Source organism: Dermacentor andersoni, chromosome 10, assembly GCF_023375885.2.
Source record: "Dermacentor andersoni chromosome 10, qqDerAnde1_hic_scaffold, whole genome shotgun sequence".
NCBI classification, from domain to species: domain Eukaryota; kingdom Metazoa; phylum Arthropoda; class Arachnida; order Ixodida; family Ixodidae; genus Dermacentor; species Dermacentor andersoni.
In genome coordinates this window covers 27,401,554-27,425,055 of record NC_092823.1, presented here as the reverse complement: position 1 = coordinate 27,425,055, position 23,502 = coordinate 27,401,554, and the positions used below count along the sequence as shown (strand labels likewise).

The following is a 23,502-nucleotide window of genomic DNA, read 5'->3' as shown; positions in this document are numbered from 1 at the left end:
TGGTAAATTATTGAAAAAAATGCGCGGATTTCGTTACAATGAAAGCTGTCTAAAGTAATTATGATGCGTAAGAAACAAGGGCACAGTATACTTGGGAGAAGTCTAGGTCAATTCCATTTACGTCGAACGTAGTAAAATCAACTACGAGGCCTCTGCACCTTCATTTCTTGAAACTTGTAAAGGATAATTAAGTTCTTAGTCCCTGTCACATTAGTCTCGGGGCCGGATGCTTCAGTTGGCATGCCCATGTCAATGTAGAAAGACGCATACAACTCATTCGACGTCATAAGCAATAGGCTGCTTTAGTGACGCTCGACATCGCTAAGCATACGATACCGTGGAGCACACTGTTTAGGTAAATCGGTTAACATTCTGCAGTGTTCCTAGGTGTATAGTCGCAAGTTTTTACTCATCTATATGTGAAAGAAAATTGTATTGTCATAAAAGCGGCTTTTCTTCGTCTAGGTATCAACAAACGCGCGAAGTACCACGAGGTTCAGTCTTTTCCCATGTGCTTTTTAATATTCTTATGAGCACAATTCGTCCTGATGACGAAGTAACTAATTAGGTTTATTAAGACGATATTGCGTTTTTCGCATCTGCAACCGACAGCCACACGCTGTATAGACGACTGCAAGCTTACCTTTGTGCTCTGGAGAAGTGGTCAGATGTTAGTTTTTACTGAATGCCTGGAAATATGCCATTCTCGTTTTTCCCTTACAAGACCCTGTGGATATCTTATGGTCTTAGCACCTTCAAGACATACCACAGGTAGAATTTGTTAACACCTTAGAGTGATTTATAACGCCTCTCTCAACTGGCGTCCGCACATATACTATGTGACTGCAAGAGGTACCCGTACAATTGGCATTGTGCGTAGGTTAATCAATCGTCGAATGCGACCGAGAAGAGATGCACTCCTAACGACATATCGCATGTACATTCGTTCTGTTTTATGGGGGGGAAATCTCCAGCGTCAACGATCGTTTGAAAAGAGAAAAAAAAAAACATTTCGGCCCCACTACGGGAGCCTTGCTCACAATGAAGGGAATGAAAAGAAGGCTGGTTATTTACGCTTCATAGTGCGACGTAAACATCGGGTGTATATCGGGGGCCGGTTGCCTGAGTTGCGATTGAGGGTGTGCGACGTTGTCTGGATATGAAGGGATTCCAGGTAAAGCGTTGTCGTCTTGTCCTTTTCCTTTCCAATTATCTTCGCGCTATCCCAGTCGATGTCATGTCCCGTGGACACTACGTGTTCAGCCGGCGCGTTTGTTGACACGTGCTTGCTGTTGACATCAAAGTTGTGCTGTCATATGGTGGGAAAGATTCGGCGGATGTTGGGAGAAATTGGAGTGGTCGCGTAGGCAATAGGGTGACGCGGTGGCCCATACGGGCGAGGATACATTAGCCATTCTTAGTGCCTTGAAGGTGGTGCAGCTCCGCAGTACAGAGGACTTCAATAGGCTCGTTAATAGCATTCTGCACCCCCAGTTTTAGGAGCCTCTCTGTGGATGTGTTCCGCAAAACTTTCAGGGCCACCTTGTAGGTTTGTCTAATAACGCAGTCGAGCTTAGCACATTCAGTATTTTGGAGAACAAGGCAGGGGAGTGCTTAGGTGAGGCGGCAGATCACGAAGGCCTGAATGAGACGGAGGAGGTCTCGTTCCTCCACATCCCGCTTCCGTCGCTCACCCGCCGTAGGAGGCATGTCATCTGGCTGACAGTTATCTGCTGATTTTGGGTGGTGAGGGCGTTCTAGCGGTCGCTATGTACTATGAGGCCCAGGACTCGTATGGGATGGACTTGGGCGATACGTAAGTTGTTTACACGGACCGTGATTGTGGCTGGGATTGGTTTGTACTTACTTCTGTGGGCTGGTCGAAGTACAAGGAGTTCCGATTTGTGTTGGCAGTGGTCCAGGCCTGCCGCTGCGACATGATGCGTAACGTTGTCAGTAGCCCGTTGGAGTTTCCTTCACGGCTCCGTCCGACCCTTCGCCCGTCCAGAGCGTGATGCCTTCCCCGCATAAAGCGTATGGCATAAGCTCGAGACTGTGGCTACCTTTGGTGAGTAAGGTGCGCAAAGTTAAGTTGAAGGTGAAAAGTGAGAGGACTACGCCTTGCGGCCTGCCTCTGTCCCGAAAGTGGGATCGCTGGAGGTCGCAATGCGCCGAACGCCTGCTCGACAGGCTAGAAAGGATTTGGTGTAGTTGTAAGTGCGTGCGCCTTCCTGTAGGTTAGCGAGGCTCTCAAGAATGGCTGCGTGAAGCACGCTGCCAAATGTATTGTGAATGTCCAGACTAATGAGAGCCTTCGCGCTCGTACCGCTGTTTGGGTGCAGGAAGCACTTGTACATTTGCACTAGGACGTCCTGGTTGGAAAAGTGGGCGCGAAACCCCAGCATGGCCAGCGGAAGGCGTTCGTGTTCTTCCACAAAATTCTTCCATTCGGCTCACAACCACGTGTTCCATGAGCTTGTCAAGAACATTTTCGAGATTGAGTTCCTTGCCAGGTTTGGGATAAATGCCACCCTCACGTTTTTTCCAATCTAGGTCTAGCCGGCGGGAGCGACAGCATTGGTTCATGTATTCGTTGAGGGCGCCTGCCTATTTGGGATCGAGTTTCGGAGCACGTTGTTGGAAATCCCATCAGGGGCCTGGACTGACATCTTGCGCAGTTTGTCTTGTGCAGCCCACACCTCTGCTTCCTTAATCTCTGCGTCTAGCTGTTCGTAGGGGTGCCCCTGTAGGGCGGCAAAGGCATGGCGCTTTCTGTAGTGGTGGTGTTGTATTGGCTGGCGAGCCCCGCGATGAGCAGAGCATCCGTTCCTGCAAACTTATGGAACATTTGCGGCAGCTGCTTGCGCGCAGTAAAATTTCTGTTCCCGTGATCGAGCAGGTAACGTAGAAGGCGCCGAGTATTCTTGCTTCCTGACTGCCTGTCTAGGCTGTCGCCTATTAAGGCCGACTGCCATTTTTCGAGTTTAGAGGTATGCGCCTCCGTTTTTCGTTCGTATTTAGCGACGCGTCTTCGCACCTTGTGAATAATACATTGATTGTGCCATTTGTTTGTGAGGCTTCCACGTGCCTCCCATATGTGAAAAAGGCGGAAGTCGAGTGTGGATTGCTCTGGTGGCGCTTCCATCTCTTGGGTCGTGTCGGTCACGTGGCGGCTCCGCGACCTTGTCCACTGGTTTAGTAGAGAGATAGAGCTAGCCGCTCTGCTCTCACGCAACTGTCGAAATTTGCCACACTTGGTTACGCGGGCCTTGGTTGCCGGCGAATTCCTGGCAGACGTCTCAAGAATGAGCAACAGGATATGATGGCCACTGCCCACCGTATGCCCGGTGTTGAGTCACTGGGCTCCCGTCATTACTCTGCTTAATTTCAGATCTGGCGTGATGTCTCGACACATGCTGTTGCCGACCCGCGTGAGGTACTGTGCGACGTGCAGTACTATCATACCAAAGCCCCGTATGGGTTCCCGTAGGCCGGTGCCCTTGCGATTGGGCTTTAGGTAACCACAGGAAGGGTGTTTTGCGTTGTGTAACAAACATGTAACCCCCCTCGGCAGTAATCTTCGTTTGCCCGCCAGGCTCGGCAGGCAGCATTGGTCACCGTACCCAATAAATACCGACGAGCACAGCTGCTCGGTGGTCAGTCATCGTTCGTCACCACCACGCTGCGGAGCGTCCGTCTCACGGAGGGTGCCTTGAGTCCTCCCTCGTTCACGAAACCGGGAGGATCGTGACACTGGCCTCGAGTACCCACGGATCGTCCCACGCCGTCGCGAGCGGCGAAATACGGCGCCGCCGTGCAGCCGTACGGAAGGCTCGAGCCATTCGAGGGAGATGGGTCCGCCTGGCCAGTTTACGAGGAACACGTGCACGTGTTTTTCCTGGCAAACGACAAACCCGAGGCCAAACAGCGGGACATTTTCCTGACAAGCTGCTGGACCAGCCTCTTCAGTCTTCTGCTCGACCTTCTCAAGCCAGCCATGCCGCATGTTAAGACGCTCGGTGAGCTGCTCGCCATACTGTGCTCGCATTTCAACCCAGCACCGTCCTCTCTAATGGGGCGTTTCCGCTTCAAGAACCGGAGCCGCCGGGAAGGAGAGACCCTCGGGCAGTTCGTTGCTGCGCTACGAGGGTAAGCGAGCGCCTGTGTTTTCTGGGACCAGCTGGACTCGCTGCTCCGGGACCGTTTCGTCTGCGGCATCAACAACCTCTCACTGCTTCCCGACCACTCACTAGACGACGTCGTCAGGGCAGCGCTGGCAAAGGAAGCTGCCGTCAAGGACGCCGGCGAGATTTCCCATGCGATTGGCTCACCATCGGCGGTCAACGAGTTGGCGACAAAGGGCAGTACCTACGGTCGCTGTGGTGGTGCCCACTCCCCCTGACAGTGCCAGTTCTCTCAAGCACAATGCTTCACGTGCGGGAATACTGGGCACCTGGCAAGGGTATACCGAAGGGGGAGGACGAAGAGCAAACAGCAGTAGCAGCCTCGTTCAAGCCCAGGTAACACACAAGCCCGCGGCCAGGGTAGACGTCGCAAGGGTACGCGGCGGTTGTGTGCGGCAGCAGGCTCAAGTTCTTCCGCGGCCAGACTCCACCTCGCGGCCGCGGACCCGCCGATTTTGGACTATGGCACACAGGCTTTGTTCCGTCGTCTGTGCCGCCGTACATGCTAACCGTCGAAGTCTGCGGGCACCCCATTTCCATGGAGCCGTACACAGGGGCCAGCGTGTCAGTAATGTCCGGGAAAATCTTCAAGCGCACCTTCCCCGACGTGTCCAACGAGGCTTCGGGCGTGATGCTGCGCAGCTACTCCGGGCAGCTCTCCCAGGTCCAGTGTCAGGAACAGGTCAGCGTTCGCTTTGGCGACAAGGAAGCAACCCTTCCCCTTTACTTAACCAAGGGGTCGTCGCCGACGCTGCTGGGCCGAAACTGGTTTCATGCACAAGGCGTTTGTCTGCCAGAGTACCATGAAGCCAGCCTGCATGTGGTGAAAGACGTCCCCAGCATCCTGACTGAGTTCAAGTCCCTGTTCCAGCGAGGGGTGGGCACATTCGCCGGCAAGACGGCTGGCATCTGTGTACCTGAGGGAGCCCAGCCACGTTTTTTCAAGCCTCGCCCACTGCCGTTCTCGCTGAAGGATGGGGTTACCCAGGAGCTGCAACGGTTACAGCGAAAGGGCATACTTGTGCCCGTCAAGGCATGTGGGCCACTCCGATTGTACCAGTCCTCAAGCGAGAGGGCAGTGTCAGGATCTGCGGGGATTTCAAGGTTACCATCAACCCCGTCGCTACCATCGAGAAGTACCCGTGGCGCCCGATAATAGATCTCTGGTCAGCGTTGTCCGGTGGACAGAAGCTTACCAATCTCGACCTCAGAAATGCTTACCAGCAGCTGGTGCTCCAGGATGCCTCCCGCAAGTACATCACGATATCCGCAGCTTTGGGGTCTTCCAGTACACGCGCTTGCCATTTGGCGTGGCCTTACCCCCAGTTATATTTCAAAGGGATATGGACAACCTCTTCAGGGGCATGAGGCACGCGGCGGTGTACTTGAACGACATTCTGGTCACTGGTAGCGACGACGGCGACTACCTGCAGAACCTGCAAATCTTCCTGGTACGACTTCAGGACGCCGGTCTCAAGTTCATGCAAGAAAAGTGCATTTTCCTGGCCCCCAGTGCTGAGTACTTCGAACATGTCCTTTCCCAGGCTGGCCTAGTCCCGGCTCCCCGCAAAGTTAATGATGTGCTCAAGGCGCCGAAACGCCAGAAAAAGAAGGAGCTTCAGAGCTACCTCGGCCTCATCAATGTCTACAGGAGTTTCCTACCGAACCTGTCGGAGTATCTACAACCGCTCCGTGTTCTGCTTCGAGATGGTCAGCAATGGGTCTGAAAGAAGGAGCAGGACCGGGCCTTCAAGCGCAGCTGGGAGCTAATCACCAAGGCTCCATTGTTAGTACACTTCCGCACTGCCAAGCCTGTCGTCCTGACCGTAGATGCGTCGCCGTACGGCGTGGAGGGCGTCCTGGCGCAACGGGACAAGGATGGCCAGGAACACCCTGTGTCGCTTGCTTCTCGTCAGCTTCGTGCTGCAGAGCAACTCTGCATCAAGCTGCACAAGGAAGGTCTGGCCCTCATGTTCAGTGTCGAACGCTTCCAAAAATATTCGCGCGGCCGGAAGTTCGAGGCACTCACGGGCCACAAGCCGCTGTTGGGGCTGCTGGTGCCTGACAAGGCAGTTCCCGTGCAGGCATCACCTCGAGTGGTACGCTGGGTCTTGGGCTGGCAGCTTGCAGTTACCAGCTGGTTTACCGTCCGTGAAACGACCTGGGACCCGCTGATGCCCTGAGGTGCCTGCCCCTGCTAGAGGTACCTAGTGCTGTAGCAGAACCTGCTGAAGTGTTTATGCTGGAGCGCGCGTACCCGGATTTACTCTCCCGATCTGATGGTATCGCAAGCGACCAGCCGGGACCCAGTCCTGTCTCATGTGCTCAAGGCGGTGTCCCGAGGGGAGGAATTGGTTCAGCAGGCCTATAGCCACAAGGCTGCTGTGCTGTGCTAGCAGTAGGGCTGCCTACTCTGGGGTACCAGGGTGGTGATCCCACAAAGTCTCCGGCCTAGGGTCCTGCAGTTGCTGCACGCGGACCATCCTGACATGGTAAAGAGCAAGATGGTGGCCAGGTCCCATGTTTGGTGGACTCGCCTGGATCTCCTGGATGACTCACATGTTGCAGAGCTGCCAAATCTACCAGGAGCATCAGCAGGGCTCGCGTCATGTGGACATCACCCCCTGGCCGTTCCCACAGAGACCCTGGTCCCGCCTGCATGTGGAATTTGGGGGGCCCTTCAAAGGCCTCAGTTATGAGATGATATTCTCTGTCTGAGTGAAACGCGCGTCAAGGCGTCTTTCTAGCGCGGTTTTGGTAGCTGCCAGTGCAGTGTCTGTATGTAGCGAGGCGGTGGATGTATCGCCCTTGCGTTTATTTGTGTTGGAATTAGTGGTTTCAATATTGTGAGGAATTGGGGCGGGTGGGTTTTGTTCGGCTAGCTGCTCCAGTTGAGCTATGGGTGTCGGGGATCGAGATTTCTTCCTGGTGGTGGTGCATGCCTTTTCGAAGTGGGTGGAGGTTCTACCTGTCACCACAACATCAGCAGGCGCGACCATTGCACCGCTGCGACAGGTCTTCGCCGCCGAAGGGTTGCCGGACGTCATCGTGTCCGACAATGATTCTGCTTTCGCCAGCACAGAGTACCTGGTCTGGCTGACGAAGAGCGGAATCCGACGGGTGATGGTTCCACCGTACCACTCCGCTTCAAACGGTGCTGCGCGCGGGTGGTGCAAACCACCAAGGACAAACTGAAGAAGAGCCAGAGTAGAGATTTCCGGACGGAGATTGCTCGCATACTGTTTCAGTACTAGACCGCGCCCCACGATGTCACTGGCCGTGCCCCCTGTGATCTCCTGCTGGGTCGTATGGTCAAGACACCTTGGACGTCGTGCATCCAGACTTTCGATCCACAATGCTCCTGAAGCAACTGAACCAGAAGCTGGCTGCTAACCGAGGGTGCCGTCCCAGGTCTTTGCAGAAGTTGGCAGCTCTAGTTTTCGCCAGGAACTTCCGCCCTGGCCCGCACTGGTCCACCAGACAGGTGGCGTCTCCTGCCAGCGCCTTATCGTTGCTCGTACGCATGTTACCATGTTAGGCCTCGCCTCGAGAATCGGCCAGCACCCTCGACTGCCACGTCATAGTTCCAGCCCGCAGGAGGACTAGCGGCAACACCAGTCGCTTCCAGCGGAGCACTGCCCACCCCGGAGGCGGCAAGCGTTGCCAATGGTGCGGTGCCAGTTGGGCCTACGTCGAGCCCGGCAGCACTCACAAGTCCGACCACTGCGCACCCTCCGTATGGAGCGAGGCTGGCTCCGGCAGCACCCGGCGTTGCCACACCCGGCCCGTCATCACCGGTGCCCAGGCAGAGTACTTGACGGCGGAGGCCACCGGACCGTTACTCGCCTGGGTAGCAGGCACCGTCGACGCGGCTAGGATGGAGGCAAAGCCTCGTACGTTGATCTTAGGCGTCTTTTGTTCTCGTCAAAGACACTGGGGCTAAGGGGGTGTAACAAGCATGTGACGCCCTCTCGGGCATAATCTTCGCTGGCCCGCAAGGCTAGGTAGGCAATATTGGTCACCGCACCCAATAAACACCGACGAGCTCAGCTGCTCAGCGGTCAGTCATCGTTCGTCACCACCGCGCTGCGGAGCGTCTGTTCAACAGAGGGTGCCTCGAGCCCTCAATCGTTGACGAACCTTGCCCGATTGAGATCGGACACGTTGAGATCGCCGAAAACGAGTAGTTAGGCCTCCTTTGCCAGTAGGGACGCCTCGCGTAGTATAGTTGGTACGTCACTGCCCTTGTCGTTCGGTGAGCTGCAGACGCTGAGTATGAGTAGTGAACTTTTTCCTCACTCTCTGGGTGACACCTCAAGGAAAGTGTGATGAGCATCAATGTCTTCAATATCGTGCTTCGCGGCAGCGAAATTTCTGTGTGCTAGGATGGCTGTGCAGGGATGTGGCCTACCCACTTTACATTGATCATTGTACGGAGTGTAACCAGGTAGCTTGACGGGGATATTGGTCTCTTGCATATTAATAATATCATGTCTCTCCTGCGTGTGCTTGATGTGTAAGTGCAGGTGGCCTCGCTTGGAGCGGTAGCCCCTAAAGCTCCATTGCCATGCGTTGAGTGTGGTGCGCGGGGCCATATTGAGGCAGTGATAGATGGGGCCAGCTTAGTGGGAAGACGCTGGTGGGTGGCGGGTTATTTGGGACTTTCTTAGATCATGCAATTTTTGAAGGTGTCGCAGGTTGTCGCTGATGCGAGTTTATTCTTGTGTGGCACATTCTACGGATGGCTTGGTGACGTTCCTCTGTGGAGCACTTTAGCTCGTTCTACGTGCTGATGGTCTCTCTAGTCAACATATGATAATCCCGAATGTTTTGTTCTAGGAGCTGCCTCACTTATGAGATTATATTCTCTGTCTGAGTGAAACGCGCATCAAGGCGTCTTTCTAGCGCTGTTTTGGTAGCTGCCAGTGTAGTGTCTGCATGTAGCGAGGCAGTCGATGTATCGCCCTTGCGTTTATTTGTGTTGGAGTTAGTGGTTTCAATATTGTGAGGAATTGTGGCGGGTGTGTTTTGTTCGGCTACCTTCTCCAGTTGAGCTATGGGTGTCGGGGATCGAGATATTAACATCCTTTCGAGCTTAGACTCAAGTGTTCGGCTGCAGGCAGTTTGCCCATTTCGGGATATAGAACGGATTTCCCTTTGGCCAACTCCCTCACCTGTGGGTCCTTCGTCAGTGATGCGGGAGGTCCACAGTGACCAAGAGCTAGGCCACCGCCTTGGATGGCTCACTCGAACGATCCCAGCTGAATGACCGGAGGTGGCAGGCCGAGGCACCCGCACGAGCGAGCCCGCAGGGAGGGGATCTGACTGCATTGGTTACTACGGGTGGCCCTGTGGCGAGAAGTCCGGTAGGGCTCCTTCGTCGTCGTGACCGGGCAGGTGATGGGGATTTCTTCTTAATATATCGGTACTTGCAGTTCGAGCTGCCGGTGTTGTGCTGGCCGCCGCAAACGATATGCACCTCGCTGGCCACAGCGAGGTGTATAAGTGGGGTTTTCTCCCTCCTGTGCTGGATGGTCACCTCCGAATCTGAGGGAGCGCTGTCTATGGGAATGGATGCATATGTTGGTGCAATGACCAGTCTTTCAGGCAGTTATAGCAGGACTCTACCCTGTTGTAGAAGGTGTAGAGCCGGTAGTGGACACACACGTACGTGACCCCTTTAGCTATAGTAGTACTCGTGATCGCGGCCACCAAGTGCCGCGTTTGACCCATGCGCCTCCCACACAGCAGGACACACTACGATTGGCGGCCTGTATGTCTGCCAGGATCTCAACATCACTACTGCCGTTGTACGCATGAAAGATGACACTTTATACCTCTAGTGGTGGGGCGTGCACGTGTAAATCGTAAGTGTGATTGTCCACGCTAATTACTTTGATGTGCAAGTATGCCTGAGCCCTCCGGACATCCGCGGTGCTGATGGTGAGGGTATTTCCCTGGTGCAGCCGGATGGTGTCGTGGTTCTCTGGGAGCTGGTGTAGAAGCTTGGAGGACGGCAGCAGAGCGGCAGGCAGATCTTTCGTATTTGGCCTCGGCATGTCGATTTGGGTTCTTGGCGCGACGGCAATATATAGTTCGTTATGCTGCATGTGTGGCAGGGGTGCGCTCTAGCACTGTGGTGACGGGCCTGGCTTGGGGATTGTTGTGCTTCACCTGTAGCCGGGGGAGCCGTCTCCCATCGAACCCGGCCGGGGTTTTCGCTGCGGGGAGTCATGTGGCCTCGGCGGTGATGCTGTAGGGCTTGCAGGCCAGATGACTGCCAAAAGCCATGCGATCCGTCTTCCTCAAAGATGGGTGTCCTTCAATTTCGTGCTCCATGACCGAGGGTGGCAGGACTACGGCGGAGCAACGGCTGCGGTCGCGGGAGGCGTAACTGAGCTGTGCTCGTGCTAAGCCTGTTAGGCCTAGTGCGGCGAGCAGCGTGGTTCGATGTGGGTATCATTCTCCGAGAAGAATAAGGATTTGCTTTCCGTAGATGGTGGTGTTCACGGGTTCCTTGCACCTTCATGCACGCACTCGCACAGTGAGTAGACAGCTGGGGCCTGTTGCGCTGAAACCGCTGGTAGAAGCTGAAACCGATACGGTGTGCGACCGTCCCCTCCGCGCGCTTGCAGTTTCCGCCCTGCAGGGTTTGGAAAGTGTGGTCGCTTAGCCTCGGCCTCCTGTTTCCCCAGCGTTGCCTCTGGGGGCCGCCTACTTGAGCTGCAGCGTGCGTAGCGCACCCAGGAGCACGTAGTTCCAACGCCTGGACTACAGAGGTCTTGGCGCATATGATGACCCTCAGTGAGTCAGTGAGGTTATTGTTTCACAACAGCTTCTTGGCTGGCGTTTTGACAATTAACACATGCAGGAATGTTTGCGCGATGCGAGGGACGTGGTGCTTCACTACAAGAAGCCTGCTCCGACCGCTACAGCCATGTTATTTCGCGTGGGAAAACCATGGCACAAGCTTGCATGGCATGCATAGCCGTGGTTAAATTCTTTCCAGCAAGCAAAACTCTCTAACCGTAGGTCTCACGCCGCTGCCACACGGGCAACCTTCAGCTGCTTCTGCGCACCAGTCTGTGCTATTGCAACACAAGCCCGCCTATACACGTACAGCCACCTGAAATTGAAATTCTGACACGGATCTAAAGTCTACGGATGTGAGTAGTGTTGTCTAGAAAAGGTGATAAAACTGAAAAAATCGGTATTTTTGAGCAATTATCGATTACGGTGAAACTTTGCATGTGTATCGACGCGCTGGCTTGTACACTGGAAATGCTTATGGATGTTCTATTCCGCCTGCTGCAGTTTGCGCCCACGCCTAATCATTAGAGCACCGGGCTGCTGTGCTTAGGGGTCCATCGCTCAAATCCTGTCGGCAGACACTGTGTTCATGTGTATTCATTCAAAATAATATATAGAGATAAACACATATATTGCCACGCTCTGGTACCACGAGCTTGCACCACTTGCTCCCAGAAGATGCGGACGGGCTTGCTCAAGAGCTCGCGCCTTGGTCTTTTGCCGGTACTGCGCTGCCCCTTCAACGACTCGGACTTTATTGGCTTCTTTTAGGAGTCGCCTGTCAATTAAAGGTGACATTTTTCTGGTCGATGTGCAAGGTATTCTCGACCTATGCAACACAACCCTCACAGCAGCAGGCACGCTAAACCGATACCAGAGCCTACGCCAGTACACCGCGCCAGCCGGAGAATCCATGTTTTGGCACCTGAGTTCAAGCCTTTGCCTGCAAAAACAACGACAACTTAGACATGTATTGATGCCACATCCGATACTACCACAACTAACCATGCGACGGCTGCTTCGGTACCTCCTCATTACACGCTGCGAACCCGCGTGTGCAAAATTTCTTCCATGGGGACCTTCTTGAATGTGTGGAAGACTGGCTGGTGGACTTCGAGGGCGTAGCGGAGTTCAATGGATGGGACGACGAATCGTAGCTCCGATGCATCTACTTATGAATGTTGCTCGCACGTGGTTCCATAACGGCGAAGACGTTCTGACATGATGGCGTCAGTTCTGTCGGAGCCTGTTAGACACCTATGCCAGCTGCGATCGACGGAATGAGTAGAATGGGCCATCCAGCCTTGTATTCAGAAACCTATTGAGAGTGAGGCTATGTACATGGAAGACATGGTGCCTTTCTTCAGGCGAGCTAACGCTACCATGCCGGAAGACAAGCTGCGTCACTTGATGCGAGGCGTGAAATAGCAGCTTTTTTTAGACTAGTTGGTAGTCCACCCGAAACGGTTTCGGAGTTTCTCACTGAAGCCGTCACTATGGAGAAGGCTCTGTACCAGCACTCGCACCAGTACGATCGGTAAGTGAATCTGTCCTCTACTACCAGTGGCCTCGTAGCTGTCACGACTGTCGTTAAGTCGTTTCGTGAGATGATTCGATCGGTAGTCTGCGACGAGCTGCGACAGCTGCATCAGGTACAGAAGCATTCAGCCAACTTCATAGCTAGCGTCGTGCGTGACGAAGTGCAGCATGCGCTCGGTACACCACGTTACAAAGCTGCAGTTCCGGCCGCTCCACCATTTCAGGCGTTCACGACTTTATGTGAACCCCGACGCACAACTTACGCGGTCGTTTTAAGAGGCACCGTTCCGTTGCCTCAAATACTTCGTACCGTGGGCGAACAGCAGCGTGTGACAATGCCGACGCATCGGGGCACTCTATCCCTGCACCAACTCCGCTAAGTGCCATCACCCCGTATACGATGCTTTAGTCTGCACAGGCGGTTTCTTAGTTTGGAGAGGCTCGACCTGGCGCGCGTACTTCGGACATTTGCCGCATGCCCGACCGACGACCGCTCTGTTACCACTGTGGTGAGGCGTGTTACGTCTACTGAGATTGCCAGTATCACCGCCTTGGACAGGTGTAAGGCCTTCAGCCATGCGCGGGAAAATATGTGGGTGGAAAATTTGTCGGTCGCAGAAAGAGCGCCGATGTCGGTAAGGTCGCCGAGAGAAGTAGCATGTTGCGCGTGGACGATTTGCAGGGACTGACTGGCTTGGTCATAGCCGGGACATTGGCCACGAACCAATGTGATCGGAGCCTACAAAAGGTTGCATACAAAAATAAGGATGGCACCAGCCGAGCAATTGAAGGTCGCAATGGTGAGCAGTACACTATTTGCGCGATGAATGTCTCAGAAGGAGGGAACGAAACAGTGGCGTCAGAAATGTTTTCGCAGGGGATAGTACAACCACAGAGGCTTGAGGAGGAATGTCGGTCCGTTCAGCGACCACTAACATAGGGTGATCATCGAGAGAATCGTGTAAACGAAAGTCGCATGAAGGAGAAAGTTCAGCTTGTGCCCGCTCGCAGTCGATGATGGCTTTATGTCATGAGAGGAAGTCCTATCCAAAAATTACGTCTTGAGAGAAAGATGGCAGCACTATGAATTCACTGGTGTGCATGCACAACGTCCTCAATTAGAACTCAGGCCGTATAGGCTGCTAACGGCTGAACATGCTGCGCTGTTGCGGTACGGAGGGCTATCAAGTATTTCATTCATAGCACAAACAGGAGCTGTAATGTCCACAAGGGGAAGGCTTGAGACACCTTGAACAGAAACAGCTATGACGTTTGACGGAGAAAAGCGAGGACTTCAGCGCTGACGCGGCGACGAAGCTTGTGCCTCATGAATTGGGGCGTTTAGTTTTCCTATTTTGTAGGCACGGTACGACGACGTATTGGGGAGAAAGAGCGCCGACGTGGTGACAGAGAGCGTTGGTCGAAGGAGGCATGATGATCAAGAAAGGAGGATCTACAGAATGGGGCTGATGGGACTCTGGCACAGTGTCGGCAATTGCTGCCTTGATTGTCTATCGAATAGTGGGTGAGAGCCAAGAATCAAGACTCGGCTAGGGCTGCTGAGCAAGCTGCACCAGTAAGAGCTGCGTAACAGCTTCCTTGCGTATGAAAGCCTTGATGTGCGCCAGCAGCGTTGACTGGTCCGAGATGACGGCTAAGGCTACGAGGCTCTTGTCGTTTCTAACCAGGCAAGGAGTCTAGGTCATCTGTACCGTACGTCATGGTAGCTCCGACGCAACTTAATGATCTCCGCTAGAATACTCGGAGGTTTCGCGAGCTTCATCTGAAAAGGCGTCATCGTCAGTATATTTCATGATGTGCGTGATTTTGTCAGACTCGGGCGTGGAGAGTGAGGGAACATCCTCAATATAACTTGTGAACGACTCACCCCGGTGCTGTGCCCACTCGCAAAACGCATTTCGGCGCGCAACTTCCGGACAGGTGGGCGCCCAAACACTTTTATGAGGGTGGCCTTGAATGGGGACCAGGCTGGGAAATCTGTCTCGTGGGTTTTAACCACACATTAGCCACATTATGAAGGTAGAAGATAACACTGTTGAGTTTAGTGGCGTCATCTCATCGGTTGTGGACGCTCGCCCTATCGTTAGACGATAGCCAGTCCTCCACAACACCGTCATCGCTTCCGCTGATGACCACCGGGCCCCTCTGGAAAGGCACTCCGGAGAAGATGACGGGTGGAGGGGGCGTGGACGGCGGCGGCAAGGTTGCGTTTCCAGGAATACCGATCCATAGCGTACGGGTGCGGAATTCCAGCATCCAAGCTTGGCAGTTTACCCCGCACCTCCAGCAATTAAAATGAGGTCTGGTGCCCGCAACAGGCGGTTACAGCAGTTACATCGCCCAGCACACTTTAGTGCAACTTCAGCGTCGTCTTGCGTGAAGCGAGCAAGATGCTGCTGCTGCTGTTGATATTGCTACAGAAGAATATGTGCGATCACGAAAAGGCGAGCAGTGTGAAGACGACGACGACGATTAGAAGCTAGCGCGGGCTGTTGCCTCTTGGCCTAGCGCAGCGTATTTTCTTGTAAATATACTTGTACATAGCTTTTCGTCTGCGTCTTCCTACGTAACACATCTGGTGGAGGTGGACGTTCCCTGTACCTCGTCACGGAGCTTCGCAGTGGACGGTACGTCGAGCCTTCCTTCATGGCTCCCGGCGACGACAACCCGACTCCGCCAGCTCTGTCACCTGCTGCCACTTCGACGACCTACATCACTCTCCCCGCTCCCCGTGATCCTGGCGTATTCTCGGGCAAAGATGGGGAAGACGTCGATGACTGGATCAGCCTGTATGAACACGTCAGCCGCAATAACCGGTGGGACCCTACTATTAAGCTCGCCAACGTAGTCTTTTACCTCAGTGGCACACCTAGAGTTTGGTATCGCACGCACGAAGATGAGCTCACCCGTTGGGATTCATTTAAGACAAAGCTTCGAGACTTGTTCGGCAACCCCTACGGTCACCAACTTGCCGCGCAGAAGGCGCGTTCCGGCCTTGTGCCGACGTCAACAGAGCCCTATGTCACGTACATTCAGGACGTCTTGGCTCTTTGCCGCAAAGTTGACACCCACATGACTGAGTCAGACAAGGTTGCCCACATCCTCAAAGGCATTGCCGATGACGCCTTCAACTTGCTCGTTTGCAACAACGTAGTGACGGTGGATGCTGTTATAAAACAGTGCCGCCGCCTGGAACTGGCTAAAAGCCGACGTATTGACCAGCAGTTTGCCCGTCTGCCCAACACCCCAGCGACATCTTCCTGTGCCGACACTCCTCGTCCCAACAACACTGCCGATGTTACCGGGACCGTCCGGCGTGAGATCGAGGCCGCCTATCCGGCTACCTTCGACTCCAGTCCCACCAACACATCTGCAGTCACGGTCTCACTGATCCAGTTATTTGTCCGCTAAGAGTTCGAAAACATGGGTCTTCACACCATCTGCTCGGCCCGTCATCCTGATACCCGCCCGGCTTCTTCGATTCCGCCCCGTCCCGCATCTTCTTACCCACCACGTTTCCGCAACCCATCTGAATGGCGCACTGCTGACGACAAGCCAATTTGTTTCCACTGCCACCGAATCGGGCACATTTCTCGGCACTGTCGCAGTCGCTGTAGTTCCCCGACCCGGTCTACTTATACTGCCTACTCTCGCCCCCCAGGTGGCCCTTCTCGTCCCTATGCCGCACGCTCCGATAACGCCACCGCTGGTTCTCCTGCGTCGAACCGCTCCTATTCTCGTTCGCCTTCGCCCCAACGACGACAATCTCGCTCTCCCCAGCCCCGTCGCTCCTATTCGCCCACTCCCTTCGGACGCCGCTCCCAGCCGGAAAACTAGACAATGCAGCGCTTCGAGGTGACGCTGCATTTCTCCCTACGCCGCCAAATCCTCTACTGACGTTGCCCACTCATCTGAACCTTCTTGACGTGCAAGTCGACGGTGTTTCTGTGTCTGCACTCATAGACACTGGGGCGCATTTGTTCGTAATGAGCGCTGACCTTCGTAACCGGCTCAAGAAAATTATCACGCCCGCCACGACGCCTGCTGTCCGTGACGCCGATGGCGGAACAGCCCCCGTAATTGGTATGTGTACCGCCCGCGTCTCCTTCGCCGATCGCTCAACAATCGTGCTATTCACAGTCATCGCCCACTGTCCCCACGACATCATCCTCGGCTTAGACTTTCTCTCCGCACATTCTGCTCTCATCGATTGTTCCGCCAGTACTCTCCGTCTTGACCAGCCTTTTCTGGATCCCGCTGAACCACACCCCAGTCGCCTCAGTTCCGTTGACTTCGTTCACTTGCCGCCTTCGGTACTGACGTACGTTGACCTAGTGTCATCCCCACCTGTCCCCGACGGTCACTACATCGCGGCTCCTATGCAAGACGTCCTCCTTACACACGGGATCTCAGTACCTCATACAGTTTTATCTATTAAGGCGAATTGCGTTTGCCTGCCAGTGGTCAACTTTGGCTTGACACAAGTGCTGCCACGCGGGATGTCTCTGGCCCAGCTTTGCTCATTCGAGGATCACTCAGTAGCATCCATTGCAGTAGACGACACTTCATCCGATACTCCTTTACCATCGCAGTCGGCAAATTGCACCATCGCTGACTTACAGAAAATGATTGCGCCCGACTTGCCGTCCGAGCAGGCTCGTGAACTCTACCGCGTTCTGTTTTCCTAACACGATATTTTTGACTTTAACGATCGTCCTTTGGCCCAAACTACAGCTGTCAAACATCGCATTAATACCGTTGATGCCCCTCCTATTCATCACCGCCCGTATCGAGTGTCACCAGCTGAGCGTCAAGTTATTCAAGCAGAAGTTCGCAAAATGCTTGCCAAGAACATTATTGAACCATCATATAGTCCATGGGTGTCACCTGTTGTACTGGTAAAAAAAAAAGGATGGCTCATGGCGCTTTTGCGTGGACTATCGGCACCTTAGCAGGGTTACCAAAAAGGACGTGTATCCCCTAACTCGGATTGATGACGCCCTTGACTGCCTCCACGGTGCTCGCTATTTCTCCTCTATTGACCTTCGCTCCGGCTACTGGCAGATTGCCGTGGACTATCTCGACCGCGAGAAGGCTGCTTTTGTAACACCCGACGGTCTTTATCAATTCGAAGTGATGCCGTTCGGTCTATCTAACGCTCCTGCCACTTTTGAACGCAAATGGACTCAAATGGTCAAATGGCCATCAAATGGTCCACGTGCCTGTGCTACTTCGACGACGTTATCGTATTCTCCCCGACGTTCGCTACGCACCTCGAGCGCCTCTCAGCAGTCCTGGACGTTTTTCGTCGAGCCGGTCTGCAGCTCAACACATCGAAGTGTCAATTCGGCCGTCGCCAGATTACCGTCCTTGGACATCTCGTTGACGCGAACGTAGTGCAACCGGACCCAGGCAGAATCCATGCTTTTGCGCAGTTCCCTGTTCCGAAGTGTGTCAAGGATGTGCGCAGCTTCATCGGCCTTTGTTCGTACTTCCGCCGTTTCGTGAGAAATTTCGCCGCCATAGCACGACCACTAACCGAGCTTTTGAAAAGACGCCCCTTTCCAGTGGGGCGATAGCGAGGCCTCTGCATTCACACATTTAATCGACATTGTCACAACGCCTCCCGTTCTCGCCCATTTCGATCCTTCTGCACCTACCAAAGTCCGTACATCATGATGCCAGCGGTCACGGAATTCGCGCAGTACTGGCACAACGCCAGCGTGGCCACGACCGTGTTATCGCTTACGCCAGCAGGCTCCTCTCACCCGCGGAGCGCAACTATTCCATCACTGAGGGTGAGTGTCTGGCCCTAGTTTGGGCGGTTGCGAAATTCCGCCCATACTTATATGGCCGACCCTTTTCCGTTGTCACAAACCATCACGCTCTTTGCTGGTTATGCTCATTGAAAGACCCTACAGGAAGACTTGGTCGCTGGGCCTTACGCCTCCAAGAATATTCGTTCTCTGTCACCTACAAACCTGGCCGACTACACAAGGACGCTGACTGCCTGTCTCGCTACCCGGTCGACGAGCCAACGGCATTTTCTCTGTGCCTGCCTTCGCTAACATCGCCGATGAGCAGTACCGAGACCTATCGCTGCGAGCACTCATCGAGCGTTGGCGCTCTACACCTACCGACGCATTCGTTCGCGGATATGTCCTCCAGGCCGGCATTCTGTACCGAAGGAACTTCCTACTGACGGCTCTGATCTTCTTCCTATCGTGCCAAAACAGCTACGACAGACTGTGCCCTTTGAGATGCTGGACGCACCCACTGCAGGACATCTTGGGGTAACCCGCACGTACGACCGCGTCCGCCGCCGCTTCTATTGGCCTGGTCTCGCTCGCTCCATTCGACGCTATGTTGCTGCCTGTGATCACTGCCAGCGTTGGACAACACCTCAGGTGCTACCTGCCGGTCATCTCCAGCCGATCACCATTCCTGTGGAACCGTTCTTTCGTGTTGGATTAGACCTGCTCGGTCCCTTTCCCACGTCATCCTCTGGGAACCAATGGGTAGCCGTCGCGACTGATTACGCCACCCGATACGCTATCACTCGGGCTCTCCCTACCACTTGCGAAACTGACGTCGCGGACTTTCTTTTGCGTGACATTATCTTGCTTCATGGCGCCCCGCGACAGCTGCTTACTGGCCGTGTTCGCAACTTCCTCTCGAAAGTTATCGCTGACATTGTGCATTCTTGCTCCATTCAACGCAAACTGACTACCTGATACCATCCTCAAACCAATGGCCTGACAGAGAGGTTAAACCGTACTCATACCGATATGCTGTCCAAGTACGTTTCCAAAGACCACCACGACTGCGACATTGCCCTTCCTTACGTAACATTTGCGTACAATTCTTCCCGGCACGACACCGCCGGATTTTCTCCATTTTATCTACTGTACGGTCGCGAACCTACCTTGGCCCTAGACACGGCACTTCCTCCTGCTGCGATCTCAACAAGCGAGTATGCGCGCGACGCCATCGCCCTCGCTGACCATGCACGCCAGCTTGCCCGTGCTCGACTGACGGCCTCACAAACCAATCCGCAGTGTCAGTATAACGCCCGCCATCGTGACGTACAGGTTTCGCCTGGTGCGCTCGTGCTCCTGTGGTCGCCCTCTCGTCACGTCGGACTTTCAGAGAAGCTCCTTTCGCGATATACAGGGCCCTACCGCGTGCTGCGCCAGGTGACGCCTGTGACTTACGAAATTGCTCCTGTGGATTCAACCTCCTTCTCTCCTCTGGCATCTAGTGATGTCGTGCATGTCAGTAGGCTCAAGGCCTACTACACTGCTTCCGAGTCCGATCTTTAGTCGCTCCGGGACGGCGCTTTTGCAGCTGGGCGTAGTGCTACGGAACAATATGTGCGATCACAAAAAGGCGAGCAGTGTGAAGACGACGACGACGATTAGACGCTAGCGCGGGCTGTTGCCTCTTGACGAAGCGCAGCATATTTTCTTGTAAATATACTTGTACATAGCTTTTCGTCTGCGTCTTTCTACGTAACAATATCATGGTGTGCATCATCTTTAGTTCATGGTGCTCGTGTTCTTGTTCACTGTGTATATATATATATATATATATATATAAACGAGAGGAAAGGGGTTTAACCGAGGGGCCCGATATTTATAAGTCATATCATGAGAAGCCAACAAACACTGACTGACACCAAGGACAACATACGGGAAATTACTTGTGCTTAATAAATGAAATAAAGTAACGATAAATTAATGGCAATTAAAGTGGATGAAAAAACAACTTGACGCAGATGGGAACCGAACCCACAGCTCCCACGGTTCTGCTAGTACACATAAATACCAAAGAAAGTGGACGAGGAAACGCCGCCGCGGTAGCTCAATTGATAGAGCATCGCACGCGAAATGCGAAGGTTGTGGGTTCGGTTCCCATCTGCGGCAAGTTGCGTTTTTCATCCACTTTAATTTCCGATAGTCTATCGTTACTTTATTTCATTTATTAAGCACAAGTAATTTCCCCTGTGCTGTCCTTAGTGTCAGTGTTTCTTGGCTTCTCATGATATGACTTTATATATATATATACATATATATATATATACATTACGCTTCTCTACACTCTACCCCGTAATACACTTCACGCATATTTCCTTTTTTGATTTTTACACTCATACTGTTAACCCTACTAAGAAAGCCCCCAGCTCGAAAACTGCCATCACCGCGACGCGTGGAGGTGTTGGCAGCTGCTGCAGGCACTGCCGACAGCAAATATGTGGACCCTAGCTAACCGGCGGCTCAACCTAATGTTCACTGTGAATATTCACCCATAGCCCAGTATTCAACTATTCACGCTGCAAGGTTCTGTGATTCAATGTCTTATGGAAGGTTAAAATGCTGTCGGGTATGGGTCCCTCAGCCAGATCATAAATGAGCGCCGCGTATATGTGGCGTGCTGCGCACCCGCTGGGAAATGAGGTTGAGTGGGCAATCGTGGCAGATATTGTGGCGCCTATATGAACATTCTTCTTGAGAAATATGTCATTGAAGACGTGGAATTTATCCGCATTACGCAGGGAATAGCATACAAATTAAGAAAAACATTATAAAATGACCAGAATGCCCACACCTATCTAATCTTGCATATCTTAAAGCGAGACATTCTTTGCTAACCCTTCCACGCTTTCCTTACCAAAGCTGCTCGCTGGCCGGGTGCTGGTGCTGCTGTGAGGAATCGCTCATACATTTTATTTTTTTACCGAATGGTGAGATAGAACATCCCCCCACTTCTGTACAGCACCTCGCTGCAGCAACCAGTAGGCCACATTCAGACTTTCTTGTTCTTAATTACAGGGAAGCAAAACCGTAACGCTTGCACTAAACGCATTATGGTCAATAATCAAGCAAACATATACTGAATAACAGGGGTGGAACCAGTCAAGAGAGTCACTAGAATGCTCGAATATAACTAGTACTTCAAATATTTGACCTATTTGATATTAACGCCGCGTGTTCATCCCATTTCCTATACTAGTGCACACGCTATAAAGTTGGAAGAAGAGTTTTTATAGCACAAGCCACATAACGGTTCATACAGCCTTTAGCTCAGTTATATCGCCAGAATTATACCGGTAAATAAAGATATGTGAAAGTGAAATTGAAAGATAGGAATCTGCAAAGAATCCCGGGCGCAGTACTTCAAATAAATAAAAAAAAATTATAAAATACAAGACAAGGTAACAGCTGTCAAGTTGTCACGTATGTGCTAGAACACATGCGAGCCCATCTTTACACGAAGGACACAAGCATGAAATGGGCAAGTGTGCAGCATTTCATAAACAGTCTGACAAAAGCTACACTTCTCATAGATTCCAAAATGTGCGTTGGATCTGCATAATCCTTTATTTCACTTATGTTAGATCGGGTGTGTCCCAAGGGCGGACCTATATGCGAACTATATTGCCAGCTTGAAGGAAGCCCCTTTGGTTACTGCCTTCCTGGAGAAAGTTACTGCCACTGCGTTAGCCCGGAATTGCGAGGTAAGTGGTATATGCCAAATACTTTCTTTGTGCATATTACGTGGTGAAAGCAAACATATTTGGGTAAATTATATTTATGATTCGTCCACTGGATCAGACGTTGATACTAGCCATATAAATTTATTTTACGGAGAAATTGCTAGCCTCTCGGTGGTCGGCATTTTTCTTGTTCGCGTTCATTAGCAAGAATGTGGGCCAACCCGGCTGCAGTGCAAGGAGTAACGGGTCCTGATAACAATGCGAAGCATGTAGCTCTCCCCGCATATGCTTCCCGGTAAAGATTACTGTTGCGCAACCAGCCGCGGTAACGGCAGCTTGTGACGTAGGGAGTGACGTCCCTTGCCTTTCCCATGTAAGAGAACCAGCCTAACAACTTATTTCAATGTTGTTACAGCACTGCTATAGGCGACGGTGGGCTGTCAAAGTTACCATTACTACCATTGCTTTAAATTGCCATTACTACCACTACACTAAAGCAATAAAGCATTATAACGTTCAATACAAATTGTTGCTGGATTTGTTGGTTCATCCTACACCGCGAACTTAAGACGCTACCAAGGGCGGAAAAGAACGTTAAGAAATTACATTATTGGATTTTATGTACCACACCACGATCTGATTGTGAGACACGCCGTAGTGGAGGACTCCATAAATTTGGACCATCTGGGGCTCTGTAACGTGCACCTAAATCTAAGTAGACTGGTGTTCTCGCATTTCGGCCCCATCGAAATGCGGCCGCCAGGGTAGGGATTCGATGCCGCGAACCAACACCAGAAGCCACTAAGCAACCAGGGCGGGGCGGAAAAAGAAACTGTTGGAATCGCACCGCTGGCACGAGTTGTTGGAATCTCAGTGCTGACGCCCGTTATTGCAAATGGGTCGCAAGCCCCAAGGGTAGCGTTGGCCTGGCGGCCTGGGGCACAACTGGAAGCATCCGAAGGTCCCGGCAAAGCATGAGTCGACTGCTAACAGAACAACTTGTTTATTCTAGCATCGCAAAAGAGCGGGCGGTCAGGTCGACCGAAGTGGAGAGACGGGAGAGCACGTAACTCAACGGAAGAAATCGGAGCCTCTCTCGGCGTCCGGGGGCAGCTGCTTTTATAGTCTCGGAGTCGAGGGCAAGAGGGAACGCCTGATAGAGGCCCACGTGACGCGTGGCACGGACAAGCTGAGAGACACGTTGGGACGAGTATAGTGACGCATCCGCCGGCCCGGCGCCGGACAGACCTCCTCGCTTCACACTTGGGGAGCTCCTCTCCCCGGCTGCCGCGCTTTGACAAGCGTGGGCACACACACACGCACACACGAAGACACGTGGCACTGAAACACGCCTAGACGCGCTTGGCGGGGAGGCTTTGCGGCAGCTCCGAACGGGCCAAAATGTCCGCCGTTTTGAACGAAGCCCCGGCGTCCATTGCATCCGCGCCGGCT

The 23,502-nt window shown here is 53.1% G+C and overlaps 1 protein-coding gene across 2 annotated transcripts in view; it reads left to right on the top strand.

The window, feature by feature from the left end:
• The window catches only part of LOC129381953 (uncharacterized), a 134,379-nt gene that overhangs the window by 75,122 nt on the left and 35,755 nt on the right, over nucleotides 1-23,502 (top strand). For both annotated transcript variants that reach the window (XM_055065256.2, XM_055065255.2), the window contains exon 7: nucleotides 21,952-22,071. In XM_055065256.2, coding sequence (XP_054921231.1) covers nucleotides 21,952-22,071 — 120 coding nt within the window. The remainder of the gene's footprint in view (nucleotides 1-21,951; nucleotides 22,072-23,502) is intronic.